This window comes from Acinonyx jubatus, chromosome C1 (genome assembly GCF_027475565.1).
Source record: "Acinonyx jubatus isolate Ajub_Pintada_27869175 chromosome C1, VMU_Ajub_asm_v1.0, whole genome shotgun sequence".
NCBI classification, from domain to species: domain Eukaryota; kingdom Metazoa; phylum Chordata; class Mammalia; order Carnivora; family Felidae; genus Acinonyx; species Acinonyx jubatus.
In genome coordinates this window covers 6,950,227-6,976,682 of record NC_069381.1, presented here as the reverse complement: position 1 = coordinate 6,976,682, position 26,456 = coordinate 6,950,227, and the positions used below count along the sequence as shown (strand labels likewise).

Sequence of the window (26,456 nt, the reverse complement as noted above, 5' to 3'; positions counted from 1 at the left end):
AGCTTTGGGACCGACGCGGTGGCGGAGGCGCCGAGGGGGCGCCGAGGGGACCCGGAGGGCCCCGGGAGGTTGTTCGGTTTCTGGTCTGGGGGGAGCCGGAAGAGTTTCGGCGGCGGGGGTTCCCGGCGACCCCTGCTGGCAGGTGGGGCCTAGTCGAGCCTGGCCGCCGCAGGACCCAAGTGCGGGAGCTTCAAGCTCCCCCGTGGGGACGGGATTTGGGGCTGTGGCCGGAGCTGCTCCCCGACGCGTCCGGATGGTTGAGGTCCCGACGCTGCTCACGTCCAGCGGGGAAAACGTGTGCCCTCCGCCCTTATCTTTTCCCTGCTTCTGGGTTTGACGGCTTCCCCCCAGGCGTGCGGGGGTGCCGGGCTTTCCTCAGTGACGCCCGCGACCTCTCTAGGGAACGTCTCAGAAAGGCCGTCCGAGGCACAGTGGAGGGAGAAAACGGGTTCCCTCCCTCGCCCCGCTCTCCTCCTCCCCATGGTGTCTTCCTGAAACGGGAAGGGTGTGTTTCGAGCGCAGGCTGCTCAAGTGGAAGTTACCTGGACTGCTTTAGGCCAAGTTTATGTCAAGTAAATGAAACTACTTGATGATGGTTTCCTATTCCTCAGCCGACTCCACCTCCAAGTGGTTTGAACTTTGAGCTGCTTGTAGCCCTGATGAACAATTTGGCTTTCGTCAAGTTTGTGACACTTGGAACTTCAACAGTTGGAGGTTTATGCACTTTGGGACCGGGCCACACTGTGCGGAGTTCAAAGTGCTAGGAGGCCAGGTGAGCGTGAAACGAGCATCTTCCGCTCCAGATTGCGGGTTTTGAGCGCCCTTTTCGGCAGTTTTGTGAAAGGTGCACCGCCTTTATTGACTACTAGGTGGTGCCAGCGAGTTCATCTTTCTGGATAAATTTCAAATAATGAGCAGTGCCAGGATGCGGCTTTTCAAGTGCCCCATCTTCCCTGAAATTTACTTAAAATAGTTTTACCTCTTTAAAATAGCTGGTGCCCTTATACACTTTATCCAGTTATTGAATATCTATTCTCTACTAAGTGCTGAGGATGCTAAAAGAGGAATCAAATTCATTTTCTCCTGAGAGTTCATAGTCTGAAGAGAAAGGCCAATAATCAATGTGCTATAATGAAAGCACATATAACTTAAGCCACAAATAAGTGCTAAGAAGAGAATAAGATGTGAGATGCAATGGAAGAAGCAATCATTATTCATTTACCAATTATGTATCCAGACCTTCTGTCTGCCCAACGTTATTGTAGCTGCTGATGTATAAAGAAGGGGCGCCTGGGTGGTTCAGTTCGTTGACCTTCCGCTCAGGTCATGATCTCACGTTTGGTGAGTTTAAGCCCCTGGTGAGAATTTGAGCTGGCAGTGCAGAGCCTGCTTTGAAGTCTCTGTCTCTCTCTGTCCCTCCCCTGCTCATTCTTTTTTTTTTTTTCAATTTTTTTTTTTTTAACGTTTATTTATTTTTGAGACAGAGAGACAGAACATGAACGGGGGAGGGTCAGAGAGAGGGAGACACAGAATCCGAAACAGGCTCCAGGCTCTGAGCTGTGAGCACAGAGCCTGACGCGGGGCTCGAACTCACGGACCGCGAGATCATGACCTGAGCGGAAGTCAGCCGCTTAACCGACTGAGCCACCCAGGCGCCCCCTGCCTGCTCATTCTTTCTCTCTCTCTCTCATTCTCTCTCTCTCTCTCTCTCTCTCTCAGATAAATATTAAAAAAAAAAATCCCAAGTTACAAATAATTCACAATTTAGTGATTGGGAAGGAACCAAGAAAGACATTATGGAGAAGCTGAAACTTTAGCTAGACCCTGAAGAATGGATTACCTGGGCTTGATAGGTACAAAAAAAAAAAAAAAGCATGCTCAAAGAAAAGAATGAAAGTGTGCATGGCATGTTTTGAAATAGCAAGTAGTGCCCGCTTCAGCTGCACATATCCTAAAATTGAAACAGCAAGTAGTTCAGCATGGTTAGACTGTAGGAAACTGAGCCTGAAAAGACACTGTCAGTTTTAGGTTTGGCTTTACTTTCACTGGCAAATTCAACAGATATAAAATGTAAAATTTTTTTAACTTTTTTTTTTTTTTGAGAGAGAGAAAGCTTGCAAGCAGGGGAGAGGGGCAGAGGGAGAGAGAGAGAGAGAGAGAGAGAGAATGTCAAGCAGGTTCCAGGCTCAGTGTGGAGCCTAACTCAGGGCTCCAATCCCACAACCCTGAGATTGTGACCTGAGCCACAATCACAGAGTCAGATGCTCAACCACCTGAGCCATCCAGGTGCCCCTGAAAGAAAATTTATTTATTTATTATTTGTTTATTTACTTACTTATTTTAATATTTATTTGTTTTCGAGAGAGAGACAGGGCACAAGCAGAGGAGGGTCAGAGAGAGAGGGAGACACAGAATCCGAAGCAGGCTTCAGGCTCCAAGCTGTCAGCACAGAGCCCGACGCGGGACTCGAACCCATGAGCTGTGAGATCATGACCTGAGGCGAAGACCAACACTCAACTGACTGAGCTACCCAGATGCCCCTATTTACTTACTTACTTACTTATTTATTTATTTATTTATTTACTTAAATGTTTATTTTTGAGAGCCAGAGAGAGAGCGCTAGTGCACACATGCAAACAGGGGAGAGGCCAAGAGAAAAGGAAAGAGAGAATCAATCCCAAGCAGACTACACTGTCAGCACAGATTCCAGTGTGAGGCTCAATCCCATAAACCATGAGATCGTGATGTGAGCGCTTAGCCAACTGAGCCTAAAATAAAATTTAAATGTGTATTTCCCAGGGGAAATTATACGTGAAGCATAGCTGTAATAAATTAGACTTTTGGCTAACACATTATACATGACATACAGCTATAATAAGTTACACTTCTGGCTATAATGTAGCTCGTTTATATTTCTGTATCATTAATCACTGTAGATGACTTAAGCCAATTTTAACAGCTATGGCAGTAAGAATAGATTTTCACTGATTACATTCTATTTTGAAATATAACATAAGGAATTCTCTTCATTGAGGTTCACATACCAGATCATCTGGTAGTGATTATGTGTAGGAAAATTTTAAATGCTCTAATAAATTACCCTAGGATTTAGGTTTTGATGAATCATTATACCTGATATTAAGCAAAACATGTTTCCTGAAAGAAATGTGAGTTTAATTTTTATAAATGGAAAAACTTAAACACTATGTTGTTGATGTTTTTAAGTTTACTTATTTATGTTGAATGAGAGAGTTCTGGGGAGAGACAGAGAAGGAGAAAGAATCCCAAACAGGCCAGTGCAGAGCCCATCAGGGCTCAAACCCATGAACTGTGAGATCATGACCTAAGCCAAAACCAAGAGTCAGACTCTTCACCAACTGAGCCACCCAGGCCCCCCTTAAAGACTATAAATGTTGAAATAAACGCATACAGTATCAGCACACCAAAAGCAGCAGCTTTTCACTACACTAGCAATAATCAGAAAAAAACATTTTTAAGTAATCTCTGTGCCCAACACCAGGCATGAACTCATAACCCGAAGATCAAAAGTTGCATGGTATACCAACTGAGCCAACTAGGTGCCCCGCAATAATTAGAAATTGTAATAATGGGTGCCTAGGTGGCTCATTTGTTGAGTGTCTGACTTCGGCTCAGGTCATGATTTCACGATTCATGAGTTCGAGCCCCAATTGGGCTCAATGCTCTCAGTGCAGAGCCAGCTTCAGATCCTCTGTCTCCCTCTCTCTTTGCCCCTCCCCCACTCACACTCTCTCAAAAATAAAGCATTAAAAAAAAAGAAATTGTAATAACAAGAAGTCTATTCCCAGTATTAACAAAAAACATATATAAAATGTCGAAGAATAGCCAGTGTTCAAGGCCTTTGTTAACAAAACAATACTTTTAAACTTAAAGATTGTGAAAGAAAGCCAAGATAAATGGAGTGATACATTGTTTGACAGGAAGATTCAAATTTCAGGGATACAGATCTGCATATTAGGCTCTAATTTTAATGTAATCCGTCTCAAAATTTCAGTTGCATTTTTTTTAAATGTTTATTTTTGAGACAGAGCATGAGCAGGGGAGGGGCAGAGAGAGAGGGAGACACAGAATCTGAAGCAGGCTCCAGGCTCTGAGCTCTCCCCACAGAGCCTGATGCCAGGCTCGAACTCGTCAAATGCAAGATCATGACCTGAGCCGAAGTCAGACACTCAACTGACTGAGCCACCCAGGCACCCCAATCAATTGCATTTTTTTTTTAATTTTAATTTTTTTTTTTTTGAGAGACCGAGCACAAATGGGGAGGGGCAGAGAGAGAGGGAGACACAGAATCAGAATCGGAAGCAGGCTGCAGGCTCTAAGCTGTCAGGACAGAGCCCCATGCAGGGCTCAACCTGCTGAGCCGTGAGGTCATGATCTGAGCCGAAGTCAGATGCTCGACCGACTGAGCCACCCAGGCACCCCTTCATTGCATTTTTAAGGGAACTTGACACTCTGATTCTTAAATTCATCCAGAAGAGAAAATGCATAGGAATAGCCAAGAATTACTGGGGAAAGAAAATTCCGCAATAATAAAGGCAACTCCCTATCAGTTATCACTGTACCAGCTTTATAGCTGACAAAATAACAAGGTAGTCTTATGACCAGAATGTTCTCAGTGAAACAGACGTGAGTCTTTCTACTGAGTCTACATTAAAAGTGGCATAAATACTGACTAATAAACAGTGTTGGGGCAACTCACTCCTCCTTTGAAAGAAAATAGAAGTTAGAATCGTATTTCATAGCATTAACAAAAAGAGTTGAAGTGGCTTAAAGACCTGAATGTAGGGGTGCCTGGGTGGCCCAGTCGTTAAGCAACTGACTTTGGCTCAGGTCATGATTTCCAGTTTGTGAGTTCGAGTCCCACTTCGGGTGAGCATGAGGCCCACTTCTCACTCTCTCCCTCTCTCTCTCTTTCCCTCTCTCCCTCTTTCCCTCTCTCCCTCCCTCCTTCCCTCTGCCCCTCCTGGGATTCTCTTTCTCTACCCCTCACTAACTTGCTCTCTCTCTGTCTCAAAAAAAAAAAAAAAAAACTGAATGTAAAAAGAAAAATTTATGTAAGTCTTAGAATATAAAATCGTGTGTTTTTTAAAATCTTGAGATGGTTAGGGCCTGCCTTCATGGGACATAAAACTAATAAGACTTAAAGAAGAAGACAGATTTGGCCATTAAAAATAATAATTTATCATTGGGGCACCTGGGTGGCTCAACTTAAGTGTCCGACTTCGGCTCAGGTCATGATCTCACAGTTCATGAGTTCAAGCCCCTCATCAGGCTCTCTGCTGTCGGCGCAGAGCCTGCTTTGAATCCTCTGTCTCCCTCTCTCTCTGCCCCTCCCCTGCTCGCACACGTGTGCACGTACACACCCTCTCTCTCAAAAATAAACAATAATAATTTATTATGACAAAAAAAAACAATAAGTAAAATTTAAAGTCAAGAGATGAGATCATATTTGCAACATAACTGCAAAGGCTTCATACTGCTGTAAATCAGTAAGAGAAAAATAATCCAGGGGCATATTTCCAAAGGAGAAATTCACAGCAAAAATTGTCAGTGCCTGCAAGTTATTAGGTAAATGCACATAAAACCAACAAGACAATGCTAAGAGTGTTCTTTTTTTTTTTTTTTTTAATTTTTTAATGTTTATTTATTTTGGAGACAGAGCATGAATGGGGGAGGGGCAGAGATAGAGGGAGACAGAATCTGAAGCAGGCTCCAGGCTCTGAGCTGTCAGCACAGAACCCGATGCCGGGCTCGAACCCACAAACTGCGAGATCATGACCTGAGCCGAAGTCAGACACTCAACTGACTAAGCCACCCAGGCGCCCCAGGAATGTTCTGAGTCCTAGAGAATACTTACTAAGAATGAAAAAGAATGTTACAATGAATCTTTTTGTAAAGCAAAAAGATTTATTTCTTTTTTTTTTTTTAATGTTTTTATTTATTTATTTTGAGAGAGAAAGGGAATATGCAAGCAGGAGAGGGGCAGAGAAAGATAGAGAGAATCCCAATCGGGCTCCGCAGTGCAGAGCCCCATGCAGAGCTCAACCCCACCAACCATGAGATCATGACCTGAGCAAGGGTTGGATGCCCAACCAACTGAGCCACCCAGGTGTCCCAGCCCTAATCTATTTCTTTATAAAATTGTGTTTTCAGGGGTACCTGGGTGGCCCAGTTGGTTGAACATCCAACTTCGGCTCAGGTCATGATCTCATGGTTCATGAGTTTGAGCCCTACACCCGGCTCACTGCTGTCATCCGCTTTGGATCCTCTGTCCCCCTCTCTCTGCCCCTCCCTGCTCACGCGTCTGCTCTCTCCCTCAAAAATAAGTAAACATTTTTAAAAGATTGTGTTTTTAACTATCAAATCTGTTTAAAGTACGATGGACCAATAGTGAAGACTTTTAATTAATTTGTCAAGTCAGGTAAGAAGACTGCCAGGCATTCTTGTGGGGTGTTACTAGTATAGGAGTTTAAACTTCTATACCTAAAATGCAATTCTCTTTGCACAACTCTCTTTCCCACACCTGTAGCTCAGAATGAACATAGCCCATTGTGAATTGCACTGGAACGTGGAATCATTTCAAATAACCAAATATATACTGTATGTGGGCTTATTGTTCTTCCTAGAGATCAAAATGGCTTCCAGAGGAAAGACAGAGACAAGCAAATTAAAGCAGAATTTAGAAGAACAGTTGGATAGACTAATGCAGCAATTACAAGATCTGGAGGAATGCAGGTGAGAGTAACTGAATGCTGCTATGCAGTCCAGTGGCTTTTTTCTGCAGCTAGATTACAAGCTCTGGGTGCAGGCACCTGTGTGATTTTGGTTTCCCCTGTAGTGTTCTTCACAGTGCTTTGTCTGTTGGAGAAATAAACTCAGGGCGGGCCTTGGAGTCATAAAGGTAACCCCCTTAAGTTTCCATTTCCCTGAGTGTGAAGTGAAAATAATAACTAACACCTACCTTCTCTTTGGTGTTTAAAATAGGCCTGCTTGGTATCAAGCTGAGAAGATACCACTTGAACTTCTAGTGTCTTTTCAACTTCAACTGTTCCAAAGACCAAAAGCGTTCATTGCCTTTTTTAACTACTTTGAAAGGTTGTTGTAAATATTTCAAGTCGGGGGGCCAAAACAATACTTGGCCCGGAGCCGATGCTCAATAAGTGGTAGCTGTCGTTGAATTTGTAGTGAATGTTTAATAAATGGCTTGTTCGAGTAGTGAATAAAAATAGCCTCGTTCGCAGACGATAGGTGGTGCATTGCTATTGTATTTCAAGGTGCACAGAATTTTATCTACCATCAATGATGGTCATAAATGAAATGGCTGCTTTGTCAAGCCCTGTTGTGTGTCAAGCACTTTCTATATTTCATTTAATGCTCGTAGCAGCCCTGTAAGGTAGTACTATCATTATCTGTGGCTTATAGATCAAGAAAATGAGACTCAGCTGTGTTAAGTGTCTTGCCCAAGGTTATGCATTGATTCGTAGAGTGCTTAAAAGGAAGTTATTATGTGGTTTGTTAAGTGTGCCTCATTTTGGTAAAAGAAAAATGGTTAATTATCAAGGTAACCACATTGCAGGAAAGCGCCTGTATTAGACTAACATCTGAACACATCCGTTATTAGCATTTTGTTGTTTCCTTTCAGCCTTGTCCCTCAGTATATTTTTTGTAAATATATGTATCTGAAGTCTTAGAGTCCAAATATAAGATTGCTTTTTTTTTCACTTAGAACTCTGTTTTTCTATGTTTGCTGTACTCAGAGAGGAACTTGATACAGATGAATATGAAGAAACCAAAAAGGAAACTCTGGAGCAACTAAGTGAATTTAATGATTCACTGAAGAAAATCATGTCTGGAAATATGACTTTGGTAGATGAGCTCAGTGGAATGCAACTGGTGAGCATAATTTACTTACACTAGTGACACAGTTTGTCTTTTTCCCCTTTTTTTTATAAATATATTTAAGATAGAAACCCTTTTTTGGGGTTTAACTTCCAGATGAGTGTCTGCTTATCAATACAACAGCATAGCAAACGGAAACTAAAATTATAACGGTGTTTGATGAACAAAGACAACCTGTTAGTAATTGAAAACTCATCAGTCAATTACTGTAATGTCTGATTCATTGGAATATTTGGCTTAGTTTTTACCTTCTTATATCCTAGGCTATCCAGGCAGCTATTAGCCAGGCCTTTAAAACCCCAGAGGTCATCAGATTATTTGCAAAGAAACAACCAGGTCAACTTCGGACAAGGTTAGCGGAGGTAAAATTTCTTTACATTGATTTAATTGCTGTGCGTATTTTTTTCTCAGGTCCAGAATTTGCTCATTATGTTCGTCTGAAGTTTAAAAATTGGTCAGTTGAGAATGTACACCACCACCAAGAGTGAATCCTAATGTATAGACTGTGGACTTGGGGGGATTGTGTGGTGTCAGTGAGCCACTCTGGTGGATGATGAAAAATCATGGGGAGGCTGTGCATGAGTGGGGGGCAGGGAGGATACGGGAAATTTTTGTATGTTTACACAATTTGCTGTGAACCTGAAACTGCTCTAGAAAATAGTCAGCTACCAAAAAAAAAAAATTGATCAGTTGATTTGAGAGCCACAACCCACAGTTTTCTGACAAAATTAGTCTTTTGAGCAATTATTGAATATAGAGGTGTAAACAGCATATGGCAGTTTAAATTGCTACTAACTGCTTCTACTCGAACCCCAACTTTAAGGTTTTACCATTTATTTCTGAAGCCGAGTTGAAATTCCATCTAGAATTCATTAGCGGCATTGCTTTTTGTGCATGTAGCCTTTCTCATCTAAGAATTTCAAACATCTCTATAAACCTGGATTTGAGAAAGTCTGTTTATAGACTTGAATATAATTAAGGCATTAACAAGTGATTTACAACCACTGATAATTCAGTAGCATAGCATGGACTTGGGTCAGACTGGCAGGATTTGTATCCCTGCTCTATGGTGGAGGTATGTGACCTTAGGGAAGTTACTTTTAATAGTTTTTAACACAATTAATAATGTTTTGTTTGTTTGTTTATTTTTGAGAGAGAGACAGAGTGCGAATGGGGGGGGGGGGGCAGAGAGAGAGAGGGAGATACAGAATCAAAGCAGGCTCCAGGCTCAGCTATCAGCACAGAGCCCGACACGGGGCTCAAACTCACGAACTGTGAGGTCATGACCTGTGCCGAAGTTGGAAGTTTAACCAACTGAGCCACCCAGGTGCCCCAATAAACTTTTTAGTAAATATTACTACTATTATTATTGAAGTTGAATAAGTTATGTTATTCAACCTATTTGTGCCTCAGTTTCCCCGTCTATAAAAAGGTGATAATAGTAGTTCCTACCTCTTAAGGTTGTTATAAGGACTAAATGAAATGATATGCGTAAAGCACATACTATGTGTAACATGTAATGTGTGTAAAGCACATGGAATAGTACCCAGGCATACTATAGGCTATCAGTGTTTCTGGTGATAGAGGTGATATTTAACCAACATTCCTGGAGACCTGATACCAGTTATCTCATTCAAGCCTATAGACCACACTTCAGTTTAAGGGAATGAGTGCTTTAAGGATAGCTTCTCTCTAAAGGAAGGTGTTGACCTACCAGTTCCTCAGTAAAGTTTATAATCAAGGCAGTGGTTATGATTAGCATTAAGATTTATTAGAACTGAGGGGCGCCTGAGTGGCTCAGTCGGTGGAGCATGTGACTCTTGATCTTGGGGTTGTGAGTTCGAGCCCCATGTTGGATATAGAGATTACTTAAAAAATAAAATCTTAAAAGATTTATTAGAACCGTGTAACTGTATTTCTGACATGTTTGCCTTGAATTGATTCTATAGTTCTTTATAATAATCAGCTAGAGGATCTTTTTTCTTTAAGAAGAAGTAGATCTGGGGGCGCCTGCTTAAGCAGCCTACTCTTGATTTTGGCTTGGGCCGTGATCTCGCAGTTAGTGGGTTCGAGCCCTGCATTGGGCTCTGCGCTCACAGTGCAGAGTCTGCTTGGGATTCTCTCTCCTCCTCTCTCTCCTCCCCTCCCCTGCTCACTCGCTCTCAAAAAAAGTAGATCTGAAAATCTGGATTTTATGGATAAAATGTTTTGTTTTGTTTTTTAATGTTTATTTATTTTTGAGAGAGCGAGAACAAGCACGAGCAGGGGTAGAGGATCTGAAGTGGGCCCTGCACTGACAGTAAAGAGCCCCACATGGGGCTCAAACTCATGAACTGTGAATCATGACCTGAGCCAGAGTCAGATGCTTAACAGACTGAGCCGCCCAGGCGCCCTGGACACAATGTTTTTAACTTAAGTACCATATTCTTTGCATTCATCCATTTCAGATGGATAGAGATCTCATGGTAGGAAAGCTGGAAAGAGGCCTGTACACTCAACAGAAAGTGGAGATACTAACAGCTCTCAGGAAACTTGGAGAGAAGGTACCTATATTTAATTTAATATATTAGGTATAAAGAAAAGGTACAAAGTATTTGGTATAGAACTTTGTGAGCTGTGATCTAGTTTGTGGTCCTGAGACATTCTTAAAGGTGGTTCCTAGAACCTCTTGTTAACATTCGAATCCGCTCTCTCGGGCTTTTGTTTTGTTTTGTTTTGTTTTGTTTAGCTGACTGCAGATGATGAGGCCTTCTTGTCAGCAAATGCAGGTGCTATACTCAGCCAGTTTGAGAAAGTGTCTACAGACCTTGGTGAGTCTCCTCGTATTTCTGAAAGCTGTCCAGGCATTACTGCTCACATTGATGGATACCATGAGTGAGATAACAGGATGGCCTTATCTTGAGTTTAGAGGTAAAACCAGGGGCACCTGGGTGGCTCACTCTGACTCTTGATCTCAGCTCAGGTTGTGGTCTCAGGGTCCTGATTTCAGGTCCTGCATCGGGCTCTATGCTGGGCATGAAGCCTACTTAAGAAAAAAAAAAATTGAGGTAAAACCAGAGTGTTTTCTTTATAAATCCCTCGTATTAGGTTTATTTCCTAATATTTTTAAATTGGGGCACCTGGGTGGCTCAGTCGGTTGAGTGTCCGACTTTGGCTCAGGTCATGATCTCACAGTCTGTGAGTTCAAGCCCCGTATCGGGCTCTGTGTTGATGGCTCAGAGCCTGGAGCCTGCTTCCGATTCTGTGTCTCCCTCTCTCTCTGCCCCTTCCCTGCTCATGCTCTGTCTCTCTGTGTCTTAAAAATAAATAAAAACATTAAGAAAAAAAATTTTTTAATTAAAAATAAATTAATATAGTCTAATATTTTAAAAATATTGTCAGCTAAATATAAAGTAAACTAAAATTTTATATATTCTATCTCACATTTTTTTTTAAATTTTTTTTTTAATGTTTATTTTTGAGAGAGACAATGCGAGTGGGTTAGGGGCAGAGAGAGAGGGAGACACAGAATCTGAAGCAGGCTTCAGGCTCCCAGCTGTCGGCACAGAGCCTGACGCAGGGCTCGAACTCATGAGCTATGAGATCATGACCTGAGCCAAAATCGGATGCTCAACTGACTGAGCCAGCTGGGTGCCCCTCTATTTCACATTTAAAGTTAGAGTAAGGGGGCACCCGGCTGGCTCAGTTAGTAAAGCATGTAACTCTTTTCTTTTTTTCTTTTTTTTAATTTAAAGTTTATTTATTTATTAATTTTGAGAGAAGAGTGAGGCAGAGTGAGTAGGGGAGGGGCAGAGAGAGAGAGGAAGAGAGAGAATCCCAAGCAGGCTTTGTGCTGTCAGTGTAGAGCATACAACTTTTGATTTTGGGATCGTGAGTTTGAGCCCCACATTGCAGGTAGAGATTACTTAAAAATAAAGTAAGTGAAGTAAGTAAGTTGAAGTAAGGATTTGTAACCAATAAATCATCCTCTGTGTGTGAGATATTTGTGCAGGGGAAAGGAAGTTGGGAATTGGTACTGGGAAAGTTTAGGGGTAATGCTCTGATTATAGAAGCGAGTTTTATTTTCTGTTTCAATAGCTATGGAACTTGAAATGCATTTGAAATAACCTTTGTTTATTATGTTTATTTCTCCTTAGGCTCTGGAGACAAAGTTCTTGCATTGGCAAGTTTTGAGGTCGAAAAAACAAAAAAATGACATGGTGTGGAAGCTTGGGACATTGATCACATTCTTGCTGTAAATGGCATTTGTCTCATAGGGATTTTGAATCATTGCAAAGAAATCAAGAGATTCTTGAAATACATTGATAACCTGAGAAACAGTGACGGAAAAGATACTTGTGGCTTCTGGTTATACCTTTCCTCGTTGTGCTTCAGGGCTACTTGCCTGAGTGATCCTAGATGGGTGGGATGAGGAACCCAATGGGCCTTATTCATCATGTCTTGTGTGTTTGAGAGAAGGAACAGAAAACAGTCTCTCTGCCTGTTTTTATTAAGCCTCCTTGTTTTAAGTGCTGATAGTAAATGAAAAGGTGTGAACTAATGATTCTTTTCTGCTCATAATTTATCCCCACTTGTTGGAGTGAATAGTGTACCAACATCAATAGACGTCCTGTGTGTTTATAGAATTTTAGAGTTTTAAGTGATCTTGGAAATCATTTTCATTTTATAATCAAGGAAACTGAGGCTCAGAAAGAACAAGTTGACTTGCTGAAAGTCACATCAGAGACAGAGCTGGTTTATAAGACTCGGGCATCCTGACTCTCAGTTTAGTGTCCATTGAGTTTTATTTCTTTATTTTGTGCTGTTTTTAAAAACTAATTAACACATATTTGGGCAAGTCCGTGTTTATGAAAATTCCATGTCCCAACAAAAAGTTGTCACTAAGGGACCATTCCTCCAGCCTGTAGGGCCTCCATATGAAAGGGGCCCATTGTATCCCTCAGTTGTGAGCTTGGAACAATGGGAGCCCTGTTGAGAGTCTCCTGGAGTAACTTAACCTCCTGCTTTGTTTCACCAGGGAAGTAATTGAAAGTGGCAGCTAGAGCCCCCCGCCCCAGCCCTCCCCACCATGTGTGACCTCTTTGCTGAAACCCAGTAGGTGGTGACTGTAACTATTATTTACTCTTCTGTTTTTGGAGAAACACAAAATAAGTTACGAGGAAAAACATACTCTCAAGTGTTTATATTTCTCTGCATGCTCAAATATATAGATTTCCCCATGCATATGTATATGCTAGCTTATTTTCTAGGCTTGGGCCACTTTATATTTTTTTCATGTATGTCTCAGTTTTCTTTTCCTTTGCACTTTATCCAAATTAAAACACTTCTGAAGCTTCTCATATACTGTAAACTCTACTAGGTGCTCTGCCAACTGGACAAATTAGGGACCTCAGCTTCATTAATGCCTTATTTGGAACTCTTAATGGGTAACTTTTTATATATTGGTTTATAGCGGTCAAAAACTCATTGAAATTGTAACAAACCAAGAAAAAGCAAATTGCCTGCTACCCATGTAGGATTTTATGGTCAGTCATCATTATTTCATTATTCTGCATTTTTGTTTGTTCAAGTGATCTCTACACCCAACGTGGGGCTTGAACTCAGGACCCCGAGATCAAACGTCACATGCTCTACCAACGGAACCAGCCAGGCACCCCTAGTCTGCATTGTTTTTAATTGAGGTGAAACTCACGTCCTATAAAAATCAGAAATGTACAATTCAGTGGTGTTTAGTACGTTCACAATGTTGTGCAGCCATCACCATCTAGTTCCAAAACATTTTCACCACCCCAAAGGAGACACCACACCCATTAAGCAGTCACTCCCCGTGCCCTCCTCCACATCCCAGCCCTCCGGCAACAACTAATCTGCTTTCTGTCTCTGGATTTACCTATTCTGGAAAATTCCTGTCAATGGAAGCATACGGTATGCGACCTTTTGTGTCTGGCTTCTTTCACTTAGCGTATTTTCAAGGTTAATCTAAGTTGTAGCCTGTATCAGTACTTCACTCCTTTTAATGGCTGAAAATATTTCCTTGCGTGGATACTACATTGCGCTTATGCATTTACCTCTTGAACGTTTGGACTTTTTCCACTTTCTGGCCATTGCAAGTAGTACTGCTATGAACATTTGTATCTAAGCGTTTCAATACCTGTTTTCAGTTCCTTTGGTTTTATATCCAGGAATGGAATTGCTGTGTGTACGTGTGTTTTGGGGGTTTTTTGTTTTGTTGTTTAAGCCCTAACAAGATTCCCCTTTCCCCTCCAGTAGTAGGATAAGGAAAATTAGGAATATTGGGTATTTGAGAGGGGCCTACGTGAATCTGGAGTCCTTAATTTTGGTTTCCCTTTACACTTTCTGTAAGACTAACATCAGTGAAATATTTTGTCATTAATCACATTAGTGTATTCATTTTGTAAGTAATGACTAGTACTCAACTTAAAATTAATCTTCCTTTAAAAGTTACAAAGTATGCAGTACCCAGCAAGATACTGTCATTCATGACCGTGTGACCTTTGGTAGGTTACTTAATCTTTTTGAGGCTCATCTTCCTCTTCTGTTCAATAGGGATCCGTAGGTAGGACCCACCTACCGCATGGGTTTACTGTGGATCTCCCTCTCTTTAACGCAGACAGAAGTTTTGCATTGGAGCTAATCTACAATTTAACAATTCTTTCGAGGGCCATGTTATATATTTTGTTTCACAAATTTGGTCCTTAATTCAGAAAAAAATGAATTGAAAAGGGACTAATTTGAAAATTCTATACAATTATAGTTATTAAATGATTTGCAAACTAGGTTTCCTGTTCATATTTTGCTATTATTTAATCTGGGTTTTTAAACTTCTCGGGAGGTCTCAGACTGCAATAACTAATGCTAAGGCAGCTAACTTTTTGATATCTTTGGGTCAAGCTAATATTTTCATGAGAAAAATTCCTGCATTTTTCAAAGAACTGGGGTTGAAGCAGAAGTAAATTCCAATGAGCGAGTGTACAACTGGGCAGTTTAATGAAAGGTAATAATTTAAAACCGTTTCTAGGGGCTCCTGGCTGGCTCAGTCTGTAGAATGTGCAACTCTTGATCTCGACCTTGTAAGTTTGAGTTCCATGTTGGATGTAGAGATTACTTAAAAATAAAATCTTAAAAAATATAAAACAATTGTTGTGTTTCAGTGCTTTGTTCTTCCTGTAAATGGTAAGAAGGGTATGCTAGGTAGGCCTTTTTTTTTTTTTTATGTTTATTTTTTTGAGGGGCAGGCAGGCCAACTGAGGGTCTGAAGCAGGCTCTGTGCTGGCATCAAAGAGCCCGACGTGGAGCTCGAACTCACGAACCATGAGATCAGGACCTGAGCTGAAGTCGGACACTTAACCAACTGAGCCACCCTGGCATCCCTGTTGGGCCTTTCTTTGAAGACGACTCAGCCAAAGAACAGCCATCTTGGGCAAAATAAACGACTACAAACCCACCGTTGGATGGCATCTTACTACAGTGAATAACGGATAGTTTGAAATGATGACAGGAAAAATAAACCCAGACCATTTGGCCTAGAGCTTTTCAGCTACTTCCCTGTCCGTTTTTCCCCCTTGCTGTATATTCGTTACTAAGGCCAAAAAAAATGCGCTTGTTTGCCTCTCAAAATGTTTTCAGCATTAATATGTAGATTAAAACTGTCAGCAGTGCCACAGACCCCCATGAATAAGCGCTAATTGCTTCCAGTCTGGCCCTGGAATTACAAAGATTTAGAAACTGGGTTAACTAGATTTAATATTTTCACTAAATTGCAAAAAGCAGGTTGAAAATACGGCTCCTCTGGGTATTCCTCTAGAGTACGGCCTTTTGACATCCCAACTCACTGTCTTTTTGAAGTCCCTCTCCCCGCCACAGTAACCACGAAGCGGGGCCACCAAGCTGCTGAAAAGGCTTCCAACACGGGGCTCTCTCGCGGCGCTCTCAAGGGTGCGCGGCGAGGAGTCCGCCGTCCGAGAGCCTGGAAGCTGAGAGGCCTGTCGGCTGGAAGCTTCGTGGTGTTTGGTTGTCTTCCTCTGGGAAGAGCACGTTCCTTAGAGCCTCAGGCAACGGACAGCAATTAAAAATAACTAAACGAGGGGCGCCTGGGTGGCTCGGTCGGTCAAGTGTCCGACTTCGGCTCGGGTCATGCTCTTCCGGCTCGTGAGTTCGAGCCCTGAGTCGGGCTCCGTGCTGACAGCTTGGAGCCTGCAGCCTGCTCTGGACGCCGCGTCTGCCCTCTGCTGCTCACATCCGGTCTCCCTCTCTCAAAAATGATTTAAAATAAACACCAAAGAAAACAAAACTGAACAAGCAGAACGTATTCCGTAAAGAAGGTCAAGGAGAGTCACCGGCTTCCTTTTGAATTAAGAAAGGAGAAGGGGCACCTGGCTGCCCTCAGCCGGCAAAGCATGTGTTTCTCGATCTCGGGGTTGTGAGTTCAAGCACCACGTTGGGTGTAGAGATTACTTGAATACATAAATAAAATTTAAAAAAAAAAAAGAGGAAGATACTGTAGGCAAGGGTTCTTTCTAAGATTATTTATCAACCACAGATCTGCCCTAATTTCTGGCCACTGTGGGAACTTCAGAAACCTTCCCACAAGAACCTCTGACTTTGTGTTCAGTCACACTTTCAGTACATGATTTAAGGGCTTAAGTCATCTTGATTATGTCTGTTGAAGACGTCTGAGGAGATCAGGTACAAGTCTTCATTACTGCTAAGTTGTCATATTACGTGGAACTGTTCTTTCCTATGAGAGGAGGTGAAGGAGTTTTGTTTTTTGTTTTTTGTTTTTTGTTTTTTTTTTTTTTTGTTTTTTTTTTTTTGCACACTTGTGTGAACACCTGGTTCCTTCAGGCTGGCATCACTCCTCCAATACTCAAGAACCAGAGCGGGTTGAAAACTGAGGCATTTACCTACAACGGTAATCAAAGAGGTACGTAATTATGTAGAAGCGAGTATTTGGCCTAGATGAGATAAAAACTAATTGCCTGAACCCTGTGATCTGACCATGATCTTAGAAAACATGGCAGTTTGGGGGCACCATTTTTGGCTCAGTCGGTTAAGTGCCCAACTTCAGCTCAGATCACGATCTCGCGGTCTGTGGGTTCGAGCCCCGCGTCGGGCTCTGTGCTGACGGCTCGGAGCCTGGAGCCCGCTTCGGATTCTGTGTCTCCCTCTCTCTCTGCCCCTCCCCCGCTCGCCCTCTGTCTCTCTCCAGAATAAAATAGAAACATAAAAAAAGAAACAGAAAGAAAACATGGTGCTTTTACTACTTCGTGTGTTAAAAAAAAGAAACTGTTGTCACAGGTTTTACACCAAGTTTAATCTAGGTCTTGGTAAATTATACCTTAGATTTGGTTTGTAAAGCTCTGAGCTTACACTTTGACTTAAATATTTTGTTTCATATTTACTCAGAAAAGGAGCATTTTCACTTTGGGAGCAAACAGGCAAAGCCTCAGTCCCTTGGCCTTACGCTTGTGGCATTTCCTTTCAGCCTGTCTTCTAGAAGCAGGAGCGGCTTGTTCTCCTGCAAGGAAATACCGTGAGCAAGACTATATTAAGCAGTACATGTAGGCACACCAAACCCACTTTCCAGCCTCAGAAAGGAAAACTCTGTCTTTCCCTTGTGAGATGGAGGGAGAAGGGAGGGGTGAGCCCGAGTTCACCCCGGGGCGTGCCTTCCTTCTGGGAGTCTGACGGCCAGTGGCGCGGCCGCTCCCTCGGGGCCCTTCTGACCTCCCACGGTGCTGCTCTTGCCAGGGTGGGAGGTTGACTGTGCCAGTGTAATCCTGTTACAGTCAAAGCACTGAACAAATTGTATACTTTCGTCCCTTCGGGGCTTAAAAAACTCAAAATGTGCTTTGGTGAGGATTAGGACTTGAAATTGGAGAGAAGAAAACATGTTTTGAAAAATCTTTTTTTTTTTTTAATTTTTTTTAAGTTCATTTATTTATTTTGAGAGAGAGCACGAGCAGGACAGAGGCAGAGAGAGAGAGGGAGAGAGAGAATCCCAAGCGCCGAGCCCGTCGCAGGGCTCAAACTCATGAACCACAAGCTTAACCGACTGAGCCACCCAGGTGCCCTCAAATTGTGTTTTAAAACAGACCTAACAATTAAAGAAAAAGATATCTATTACTCTATCATAGTTAGCTGAGTCCTTAGAAACATTATTTCTTTTTAAATTAAAAAAAAAATTTTTTTAACATTTATTTATTTTTGAGAGACAGGGAGAGACAGAGCAGGAGCAGGGGAGAGGCAGAGAGAGAGGGAGACACAGAATCGGAAGCAGGCTACAGGCTCCGAGCTGTCAGCACAGAGCCCGATGCGGGGCTCGAACTCACGGCCTGTGAGATCATGACCTGAGCTGAGATCATGACCTGATGCTCAACCGATTGAGCCACCCAGACGCCCCATAAATGATCTATTTCATCTATAATTTTTTACTTCGTCCTTTGGTCAATCTTGTAAACTACAAATCATGAAAGTATTTATGGTGTTTTGGAGACTATTAAATGGAGAGAAAGTTGGAATACTCCTGTAGGGGAGGAAAAATATCGTTCCTCCACCCATTTTTTTTATGTTATTGACAGGGACCCCTATTACAAAGGACAGATTAAGAAGAGAAAAGCACACAAGTTCAAGTTTTACGTGACACAGGAGTCTTCATAAAGGAATGAAGACCCAGAGAAACAGTTAAACCTGAGTGTTTTGTCAGAGAGAGGGTCAGAGAGAGAGGGAGAAGGAATCCCCAGCAGGCTCCATGCTGAGCTCGGAGCCTAACACGGGGCTTGATCCCATGACCCTGGGACCATGACCTCCGCCAAAATCAAGAGTCAGACACTCAACCGACTGAGCCACCCAGGTGCCCCTGAACCTGAGTGTTTTTAGGCTAGGTTTGAAGAAGAGTGGAAAGTCACAGAAAGCTATAGTAAGACGAATATAAGTGTAGTAAACTGAGGGAAACTTAGCAAGATGTTTCTGTCGGGATTCCTCTCTGTCCCTTGTCTTCAGAGATAAGGCTGCTGCTTGCTTCCGGGTAATGGAGGGGCACCTCTCACACACACAGAGGTTCTACGACCCGCTTCAGGAGAAGGTTGAAGGGCTTTCCTGCACGTGCCTTTTCTCAAATTCCTGCAGCTTAAAATATTTAGGGGCACCCTGGGTGGCTCTTGGTTAAACATCTGACTTCGGCTCAGGTCATGATCTCACTGTTCATGGGTTCGAGGCCCACATTGGGCCCTGTGCTGACGGCTCAGAGCCTGGAGCCCGCTTCAGATTCTGTGTCTCCCTCTCTCTCTGCCCCTCCCTTGCTTGCACTATGTCTCTCTCTCTCAAAAAGAAATGAACGTTAAAAATTTTTAAATGAATAAATAAAATATTTAACATGCCAAGGTACCATATTTTGGGCAAGCGTGACCTGAGCCCCATCCCTCGATTTCGAGTCGTAATCTCGCCACTCTGCTTTCCTTTTGTCCCACTTTGTCGAGTTGCCTTCAAATGTCCATGTAGCTGTTTTGTGAAGAGCGGCTATTAAATGTATAAATTGCTTTGAAACCCCGGTGTAAGGAACTGTATAAAAGCTAAATAATAACCACTCTCGTTAGAATACAATATTTTAAATCTCAAAACATGCATTTTAAGAACACTAAATAAAATGGAGGCATTGTGTCGGGTTTGACTAAGGGAAGCTTGTATTCATATTCTAGATATTTGAAGTAATGGGGAATTAAGAACATAAAGCAGCATTAACCGGGAGTACCTGACATGGGAAAAGCCTACATTTCTGTTGCTTTTGTTTTTTCCCTTCCCTGGAGGTGAGATAAATTACTTTTTCTGTTATATTTCCTTACTAATGACGTAAGTTCTGCTAGGGAGGCATATAATAAACAACCCAAGACACTCTACCGAAAGAATGTTTCTGAGTTGATGGGAATTTGCGTGCTGATATTACAGGCTGTCGCAGCAGGGTGTCATCAGCTGCAGAAATGGAAGGCATATTCAAACTAGTCCCTTTATCCTTTCCAAAGACACTGCAGCCCCTTTAGCATGCGGTTCCTGTGTGTCACTTACTCTGAAAAGACATTAGATGGAAACTGCCTGCTCAGAGTTGTTTTAAAGAGTCACAAGCGTCACCTGTATGCTGGAGGACTCCCTGCCCCCTGTGAGCCTGTCTTCGCTTTCCTAAGAAAGCTTTTCTACTTGTTAGTGAAATAAGTGTCCCTCTCTGTTGTCTGTACTTAGCCACCAATTAGTAAGATGAGCAGAAACGCTCCCATGCTGAGCCTGTGCTAGGGGCATGGAAGAAGCCGATCGTACTGCGCAACGCCAGCTACATAAGCACCCTTTCATCTCCCAGGAGAGGTTCCCAATAGGTTCGGTCTACCCCCTGGAACCTGGAGCTATTTCAGTCTAACTACTCATTAAAGTCAACCTAAGATATTGCAGACGCCTTTGGGCTCGTTCAGTGAATTGCCGCCACTTGAATTCAGCTGAGAATAGTTCACTTGTACTCCCCAGGGCTGCTTCCAACTTAACCTGAACTTTCCCTTCAGCCTTACAACCCCACCAAAAATGTTGATGCCCATAACAAGACTGGCTTCTTTAATTAAAGACCCAGGACAGTTGCTGTGAATATATGCCTAACCGGTAAAACTGAGCCCAAGAATGTGAGCTGAGAAACCGGGCTTTCAGGAAAACAAAACCAAACGAAACAAAACAGGTTTTCTTTTCCCCTCAAAAAAATAAAGTATTTAAGAAACAAAATTACATGTAAACGTGGGTGAGAGTACATAGCACTGTGGTAGATCCATCCCCCATAAATTAGGTACCTGCTAGGACTCTCCTTTCCGTTTGGAACCCACTGTAGAACTGGGAGCTTTGGAACAACTGGCAGAAAAGGGAGCGCTCCTGGGCCAGGCGGAGCCAGCCCCGACAGGAAGCAAGTCCTCTTGCGTTGACATAGAAGTAAGTGCAAAAAGGGATCGATTTGTTTCCGAAAACTTGTAAAATCATTCTCCATTGCATCCGTAGACTCCGGGAAAAAACGGAGGTCAGAGACCGACCTGTTTTGTGAATGATCAAAGTAGCTCCAGCTTTATGCCCTCCCTGTCCATTAACAGCTTTGGGAAAATTAAAGCAGTTGTTCAGGGCTAGAGCCGGTGGCTGGAGATGAGGAGAGCACGGGCCTGGTTTCCATCAGAATGGAAAATGCCTTGACCATACCCACTTTGTTACGCTGGACTATTACCACCGCCTCTTTTGGGCTTGGCCATGAGACTGGATGTGGCCAATGGAACGTTTATGGAGAGGTCTTGGGTGTGCTTCCACAGTTTGGCTTGGCACTCTTGCTCTTTTGCCATTCATCATAAGAGGAATGGGCAGCCTTGGGTCGAAGGGGAAAGAGGAGACACGCGGAACAGACTTAATCCTAACCTGCAGCTAAGCCCCGCCGATCCCAGCCCAACCCAGCTGAGTCAGTCAACCCACAGTCTTAAGTAGACCCAGCCCAGGCAGTTTGCAGACTCCTGAGCAAAAAATAGATGTGCTTGTTTCAGCTACTGAGTTTTCAGGTGGTTTGTTATGCAGCCACAGTTGACTGATACATCGTTGCTTTTCCATTTTAATCCATTCTCTGTGTTAAAGCCCTAGTTCTCTTTTACATCTATTTATTTTTGAGAGACAGAGAGAGACAGCATGAGCAGGGGAGGGGCAGAGAGAGAGGGAGACACAGAATCAGAAGTAGGCTCCAGGCTCTGAGCTGTCAGCACAGAGCCCGTCACGGGGCTCGAACCCATGAACCGTGAGAACATGACCTGAGCCAAACTTGGACACTCAACCGATTGAGCCACCCAGGCGCCCCATGATAGAATTTTTTTTTTTTTTTTTTTAAGCAGGCTTCACGTCCAGCACAGAGCCCAACACAGGGCTTGAACTCACAACCCCAAGATCAAGATCTGAGTTGAGATCAGGACGCTTAACTGATTGAGCCATCCAGGTGCCCCATAGTTCTCCTTTTAAATACAAACCCACCATATCCCATCTTTGCTTAAACCTCTCAGTAGTTCTTTTTTTTTTTTTTTTCTAAGTTTATCCATTTTGAGAGAAGAGAGCAGGAGAGGAGAGAGAGAGTGAGCACTCTGCACCATCAGTGTGATATGAAGCCAGATGTGGGGCTCTCACTCACGAACCATGAGATCATGATCTGAAAAGAAATCAAGAGTCGGTCGCTCAACCCACTGAGCCATCCAGGTGCCCCTCTCAGTAGTTATTTTGGAATAAAGACCAAATGGTTAGCATGATCCAGAAAGTCCTGTATCATCTGTGCCTGGCCTCTTTCCCGATCACTCTGCACTCAGCCTTCTCTCAGCTGTTTGATCTCACCATGCTTGCTTTTCTCCTCATGGCCTTTTTCTTTCTTTTTTTTTAACTTTTTTTTTTAAGTTTATTTATGTTGAGAGAGAGAGAAAGAGAGAGAGAGAGCATGCACAAGTGGGGGAGGGGCAAAGAGAGGGAGAGAGAGAGAGAATCCCAAGTGGACTCTGCACGAATAGTACAGAGCCTGATGTGGGGCTCGAACTCATGAACTTCGAGATCATGACCTGAGCCAAAGTCAGTCACTTAACCAACTGGGCCATCCAGGTGTCCCCCCCCTTTTTTTAAATGATTCTCTTTTATTTTTTTTAATTTTTTTTTTAATTTTTTTTATTTTTGGGACTGAGAGAGACAGAGCATGAATGGGGGAGGGGCAGAGAGAGAGGGAGACACAGAATCGGAAACAGGCTCCAGGCTCTGAGCCATGAGCCCAGAGCCTGACGCGGGGCTCGAACTCCCGGACCGCGAGATCGTGACCTGGCTGAAGTTGGATGCTTAACCGACTGCGCCACCCAGGTGCCCCAATTCTCTTTTATTTTAAAATTTATTTATTTTGAGAGAGAGAGAGAGAGAGCGCGCGTGTGCTCATGCGAAAGAATGAGCAGGGGAGGAGCAGAGAGAAGGAGAGATAGAGAAACCCAAGCAGGCTCCACACCGTCAGCACAGAGCCCAATATAGGGCTCGAACCCACAATCTGTGAGATCGTGACCTGAGACAAAATCGGAGTCTGACACCTACCTGCCTGAGCCACCCAGGTGCCCCTCTCCTCATGGGCTTTTTATGAACTGGTCCCCCCTGGGGGCTAACCTCTCCTCCCCACTCTTTGCTTAGTTAACTCCTAGTTAAGTAGAAGCTTAAATGTTACATTCCCAAGGAAGTTCTCCTTGACCCCAATGCAAGGTTAGATTCTCAATAATATGGCCTCAAGCCTGTTGAATTTCGCTCTCAGCACTTAACTAGACTTGCAGTGAATTATTCAATGGTGTAACTCATTAGTGTCCTACCCATCATGAGGGCAAGGAAAATATTTGTCTGAGTTGCTGCTCTAGCCCCTGCTGAAGGCGATGATGTGCACCTGGGAAGCACTTAATAAACATTCCTTGAACGAGCAGTTGAGTGAAGAGACTAGGCTTGAATAAAAATCAGGGGATGCAGAACAGATCACATGTGATGTTGAATATCTGAATCAGTTTGATTGAAAGGACTTCAGGACGCCTGGGTGTCTCAGTCGTTTGAATACCCAACTCTTGATTTTGGCTCCGGTCGTGGTCCCAGGGTCCCGGAATTGAGCCCAGCATCGGGCTCCATGCTTGAGCCTGCTTGAGATTCCCTCCTTCTCTGTCTCTGTCTCTGTCTCTGTCTCTGTCTCTCTTCCCTTGCATGCCTCTCCCCCACTTGCATGCATGTGCATGCACGCTCTCTCTCCCAAAATAAAAACATAAAAAGAAAGAAAATTCCTTTGAGAACTTAGTGTAAGAGAGTGTGACTATTGGTACAAAGTAAAAAAAAAAAAAAAAAAAAAAGTCTCCTTCAAAGAAAACACAGTCTCTTGTTAGTCACAGAGCCAAACTGGATTTCTAAATGTGACTGAATTAGAAATAAAAACTCTGGGGGTACCTGGGTGGATCAGCCGGCTGAGCATCTGACCCTCAATTTCAGCTCAGGTCCTGATCCTAGAGTCACGGGATTGAGCCCCGCATCGGGCTCTGTGCTGAGCATGGAACCTGCTTTGGATTCTCTCTTTCCTCCCCTCAGCCCCTCTCCCTGACTTGCACGTTCTCTCTCTCTCTCTCTCTCTCCCTCTCTCTAAAAGAAAGAAAGAAAGAAAGAAAGAAAGAAAGAAAGAAAGAAAGAAAGAAAGAAAGAAGAAAGAAAATTCAGATTATTAGAGGAGATGTCATTAGCAGAGGGATTGACAATGTGGGAAGGTTGGACGGTAGTACAATTACTGTTGAGTTTTGAACAAGTGAGGATTGTCCAAGAATTTGAAAATAAAATCACACCTATGCCCTTTTGGGTTCTTGGCTTTAGAAATAGTGTCACAGGTTATCTAATAGAGAGACACTGTTCTAGGTATCATGATATAGACAGAGAAACAGTAGAATGTACCAGAAATGACACGAGCTTTGAAATTTGACGGGAAAATCTCATGAAGGCTTCAGTCCAGCGTACAAAGGAGAGAAAATCAGGGCAGATGGAGTTTCAGCTTTCGAGTCCCAATGTCCTTACCACGACTTAACACGAAAGCCACGTCTCTGGGGGAGCCTTGGGACTGACAGCCTTGGGATTCAGTAGAGCCTGCAAGGACCCCACTGAGCTTCTCGTCAGCCCCGTGCCACCCCCCCACCCCCTCCCCGTGCCATCTCTGGGGGAAGCCTCTGGAAGGCATTGCACTTTCATGTTCCAGTTTATCCGCAAATACACACAAATATAAGCTGTCTTGTCTTTTTTTCTCTTAAGGGAAACAAGTGGTAAAGAATTTTCAAAAATTCTTCAGCTATATTAAGTCTCTCGGTCAATTTCCCTTGGCTCTATAACTCGTGCTAATTAAAGTGGTCTCAACAGAGGATCCTAGAGTGCAGCTTCCTTTTTGTTTTCTTTCTTTTTTTTTTTTCCTACTTGTGTTGGCTGTCATGTTCTTTGCTTAAATAATTAATAATCATTACTATCCGTTATGCAGCATGTGGGAGAAGAGCGAGTAATCCTGGATCCCAGGACATTTGCATCATGCCTGTCCCCTCTGCAGAAGCTTTCATCTGAGGCTCTTCATTAGCCGGCACCAGGGGGTACATTTGCCGCCCTCGGCCTTCGGTGTTTATTAACTATAAAAAAGAGCCCCATCTGATTCACCAGCTGGGGGCAAACACTGTGGATGGGAAGTAACTTCCCGGAAGAACAGTAATGAAGAGGAGTGGGGGGCGGGGGTGTGTGGAGAAAACGTAAACCACAAAGTTCATTTAGATTCAGCAAATCTCTGCCAGAGTGAAATGCGCCGGCTAAGTGTCGGTCACGTTACCGCCCAGCCAGACTTCCGTGTCACAAATAGCCAAGGATTTAAGGAGACCCCCGAGCTGGAAAGCAGGAGGGTTTCTAGGCTCGGATGGGTTTGAAATTGTCCACTCTTCAAACCAACCGCGAAGGGCAGGGGCAAAGCCACAGATATTTCACAGTGACAGGCCCGTCTACTTGTTGACATAAGCAAAACTCCTGGGCAGTCTAGATCTCAGGAGGGCGAGGAAGGAAGTGCCTGTCAGGAATGGTCTCCATTCTCCCCCTGACACACTGGTAACATTGCATCATCTACAGACAGGGAACGTGTTGGTACGTGCCCGGGGTGGGGGTGGGGGTGGGGGGGACGTGCTGTTTTATTGTTCATTCCCAGACGGTAGAAGTTGTTTGCTTTTCGGAATGGTAATTTTTTTTTATACGTAACTGGATGATAACCAGCAGGAGAAAAGGTGATAAACAGACATATGCTTAGAGGCTAATAAGCTGAGTATTTGGATCCAAACTGAAGTTTCACGTTGTTTTGTCTCTCCTAGGTGATCAGAACGTTTCTGCACTGACAAAGTACACTTACAAGACACGTTGGTCTACCGAAACCCTCAGCCAAAGAAATGAGTAATGATTTCTTTCTGTTGTTCCCAAGCGCAATACAAACGGGGTTCTGTGATTGGAGGGTCTACCCGTGCAGAAAGCAACACTATGGGGACAGGCTGGCAGACAGCCAGATGTTCACAGCTGCACATAGCCCACTCGCGACACAAAATATGTATATTCACTGATCTACAAAACGCTTTCATCATGGTGTTTAATAATTCCTTATTATCTCTAAAGTAAAATCAGATGACAAGTTATTTGCCAATGTGAGACACAGGAGGAACGGTGCGTGACTGTGGCCCTCTTTGTCTGCTGTGCAGTTAGCGCCCTTACCACTTGCTGTGCTCAGAAAAGTCTGAGCTGTACCAAATGTAAACGGGATGACAAATGCTGGGACCAAAGCAAAAGACAAATTATTTTGGGGTGCCTGGGTGGCTCAGTCAGTTAAGCACCGGACTCCGGCTCAGGTCATGATCTCGTGGTTCATGGGTTCAAGCCCTGCGTCGGGCTCCGGGCTGACAGCTCAGAGCCTGGAG

At 43.4% G+C, this 26,456-nt stretch overlaps 1 protein-coding gene across 4 annotated transcripts; it reads left to right on the top strand.

The window, feature by feature from the left end:
• The first annotated feature begins 80 nt into the window (after positions 1–80).
• On the top strand, positions 81–15,096 carry LZIC (leucine zipper and CTNNBIP1 domain containing). 4 transcript variants are annotated; one of them, XM_015083130.3, is made up of 7 exons: positions 81–714; positions 6,666–6,774; positions 7,797–7,932; positions 8,202–8,300; positions 10,386–10,481; positions 10,667–10,748; positions 12,075–15,096. In XM_015083130.3, exons 1-7 carry the CDS (start codon positions 660–662, stop codon positions 12,131–12,133), a joined length of 636 nt encoding a protein of 211 aa, XP_014938616.1. In that variant the 5' UTR covers positions 81–659; the 3' UTR covers positions 12,134–15,096. The 4 variants fall into 4 exon arrangements, with proteins under 4 accessions (XP_014938616.1, XP_053062791.1, XP_014938615.1 ...); XM_053206816.1 differs by having other exon boundaries at positions 81–772; positions 10,667–10,848; XM_015083128.3 differs by having other exon boundaries at positions 90–772.
• Positions 15,097–26,456: the final 11,360 nt, after the last annotated feature.

What these genes read in the sequence shown, in the direction of transcription:
- LZIC (XM_015083130.3), top strand. Translation starts at nt 660, where the DNA reads ATGAACAATTTGGCTTTCGTCAAGTTTGTGACACTTGGAACTTCAACA. An exon ending in TGGAACTTCAACAGTTGGAG is followed by an intron (nt 715 to 6,665) that starts GTTTATGCACTT and finishes TGTTCTTCCTAG; the next exon opens with AGATCAAAATGGCTTCCAGA. An exon ending in GAAAGTGTCTACAGACCTTG is followed by an intron (nt 10,749 to 12,074) that starts GTGAGTCTCCTC and finishes ATTTCTCCTTAG; the next exon opens with GCTCTGGAGACAAAGTTCTT.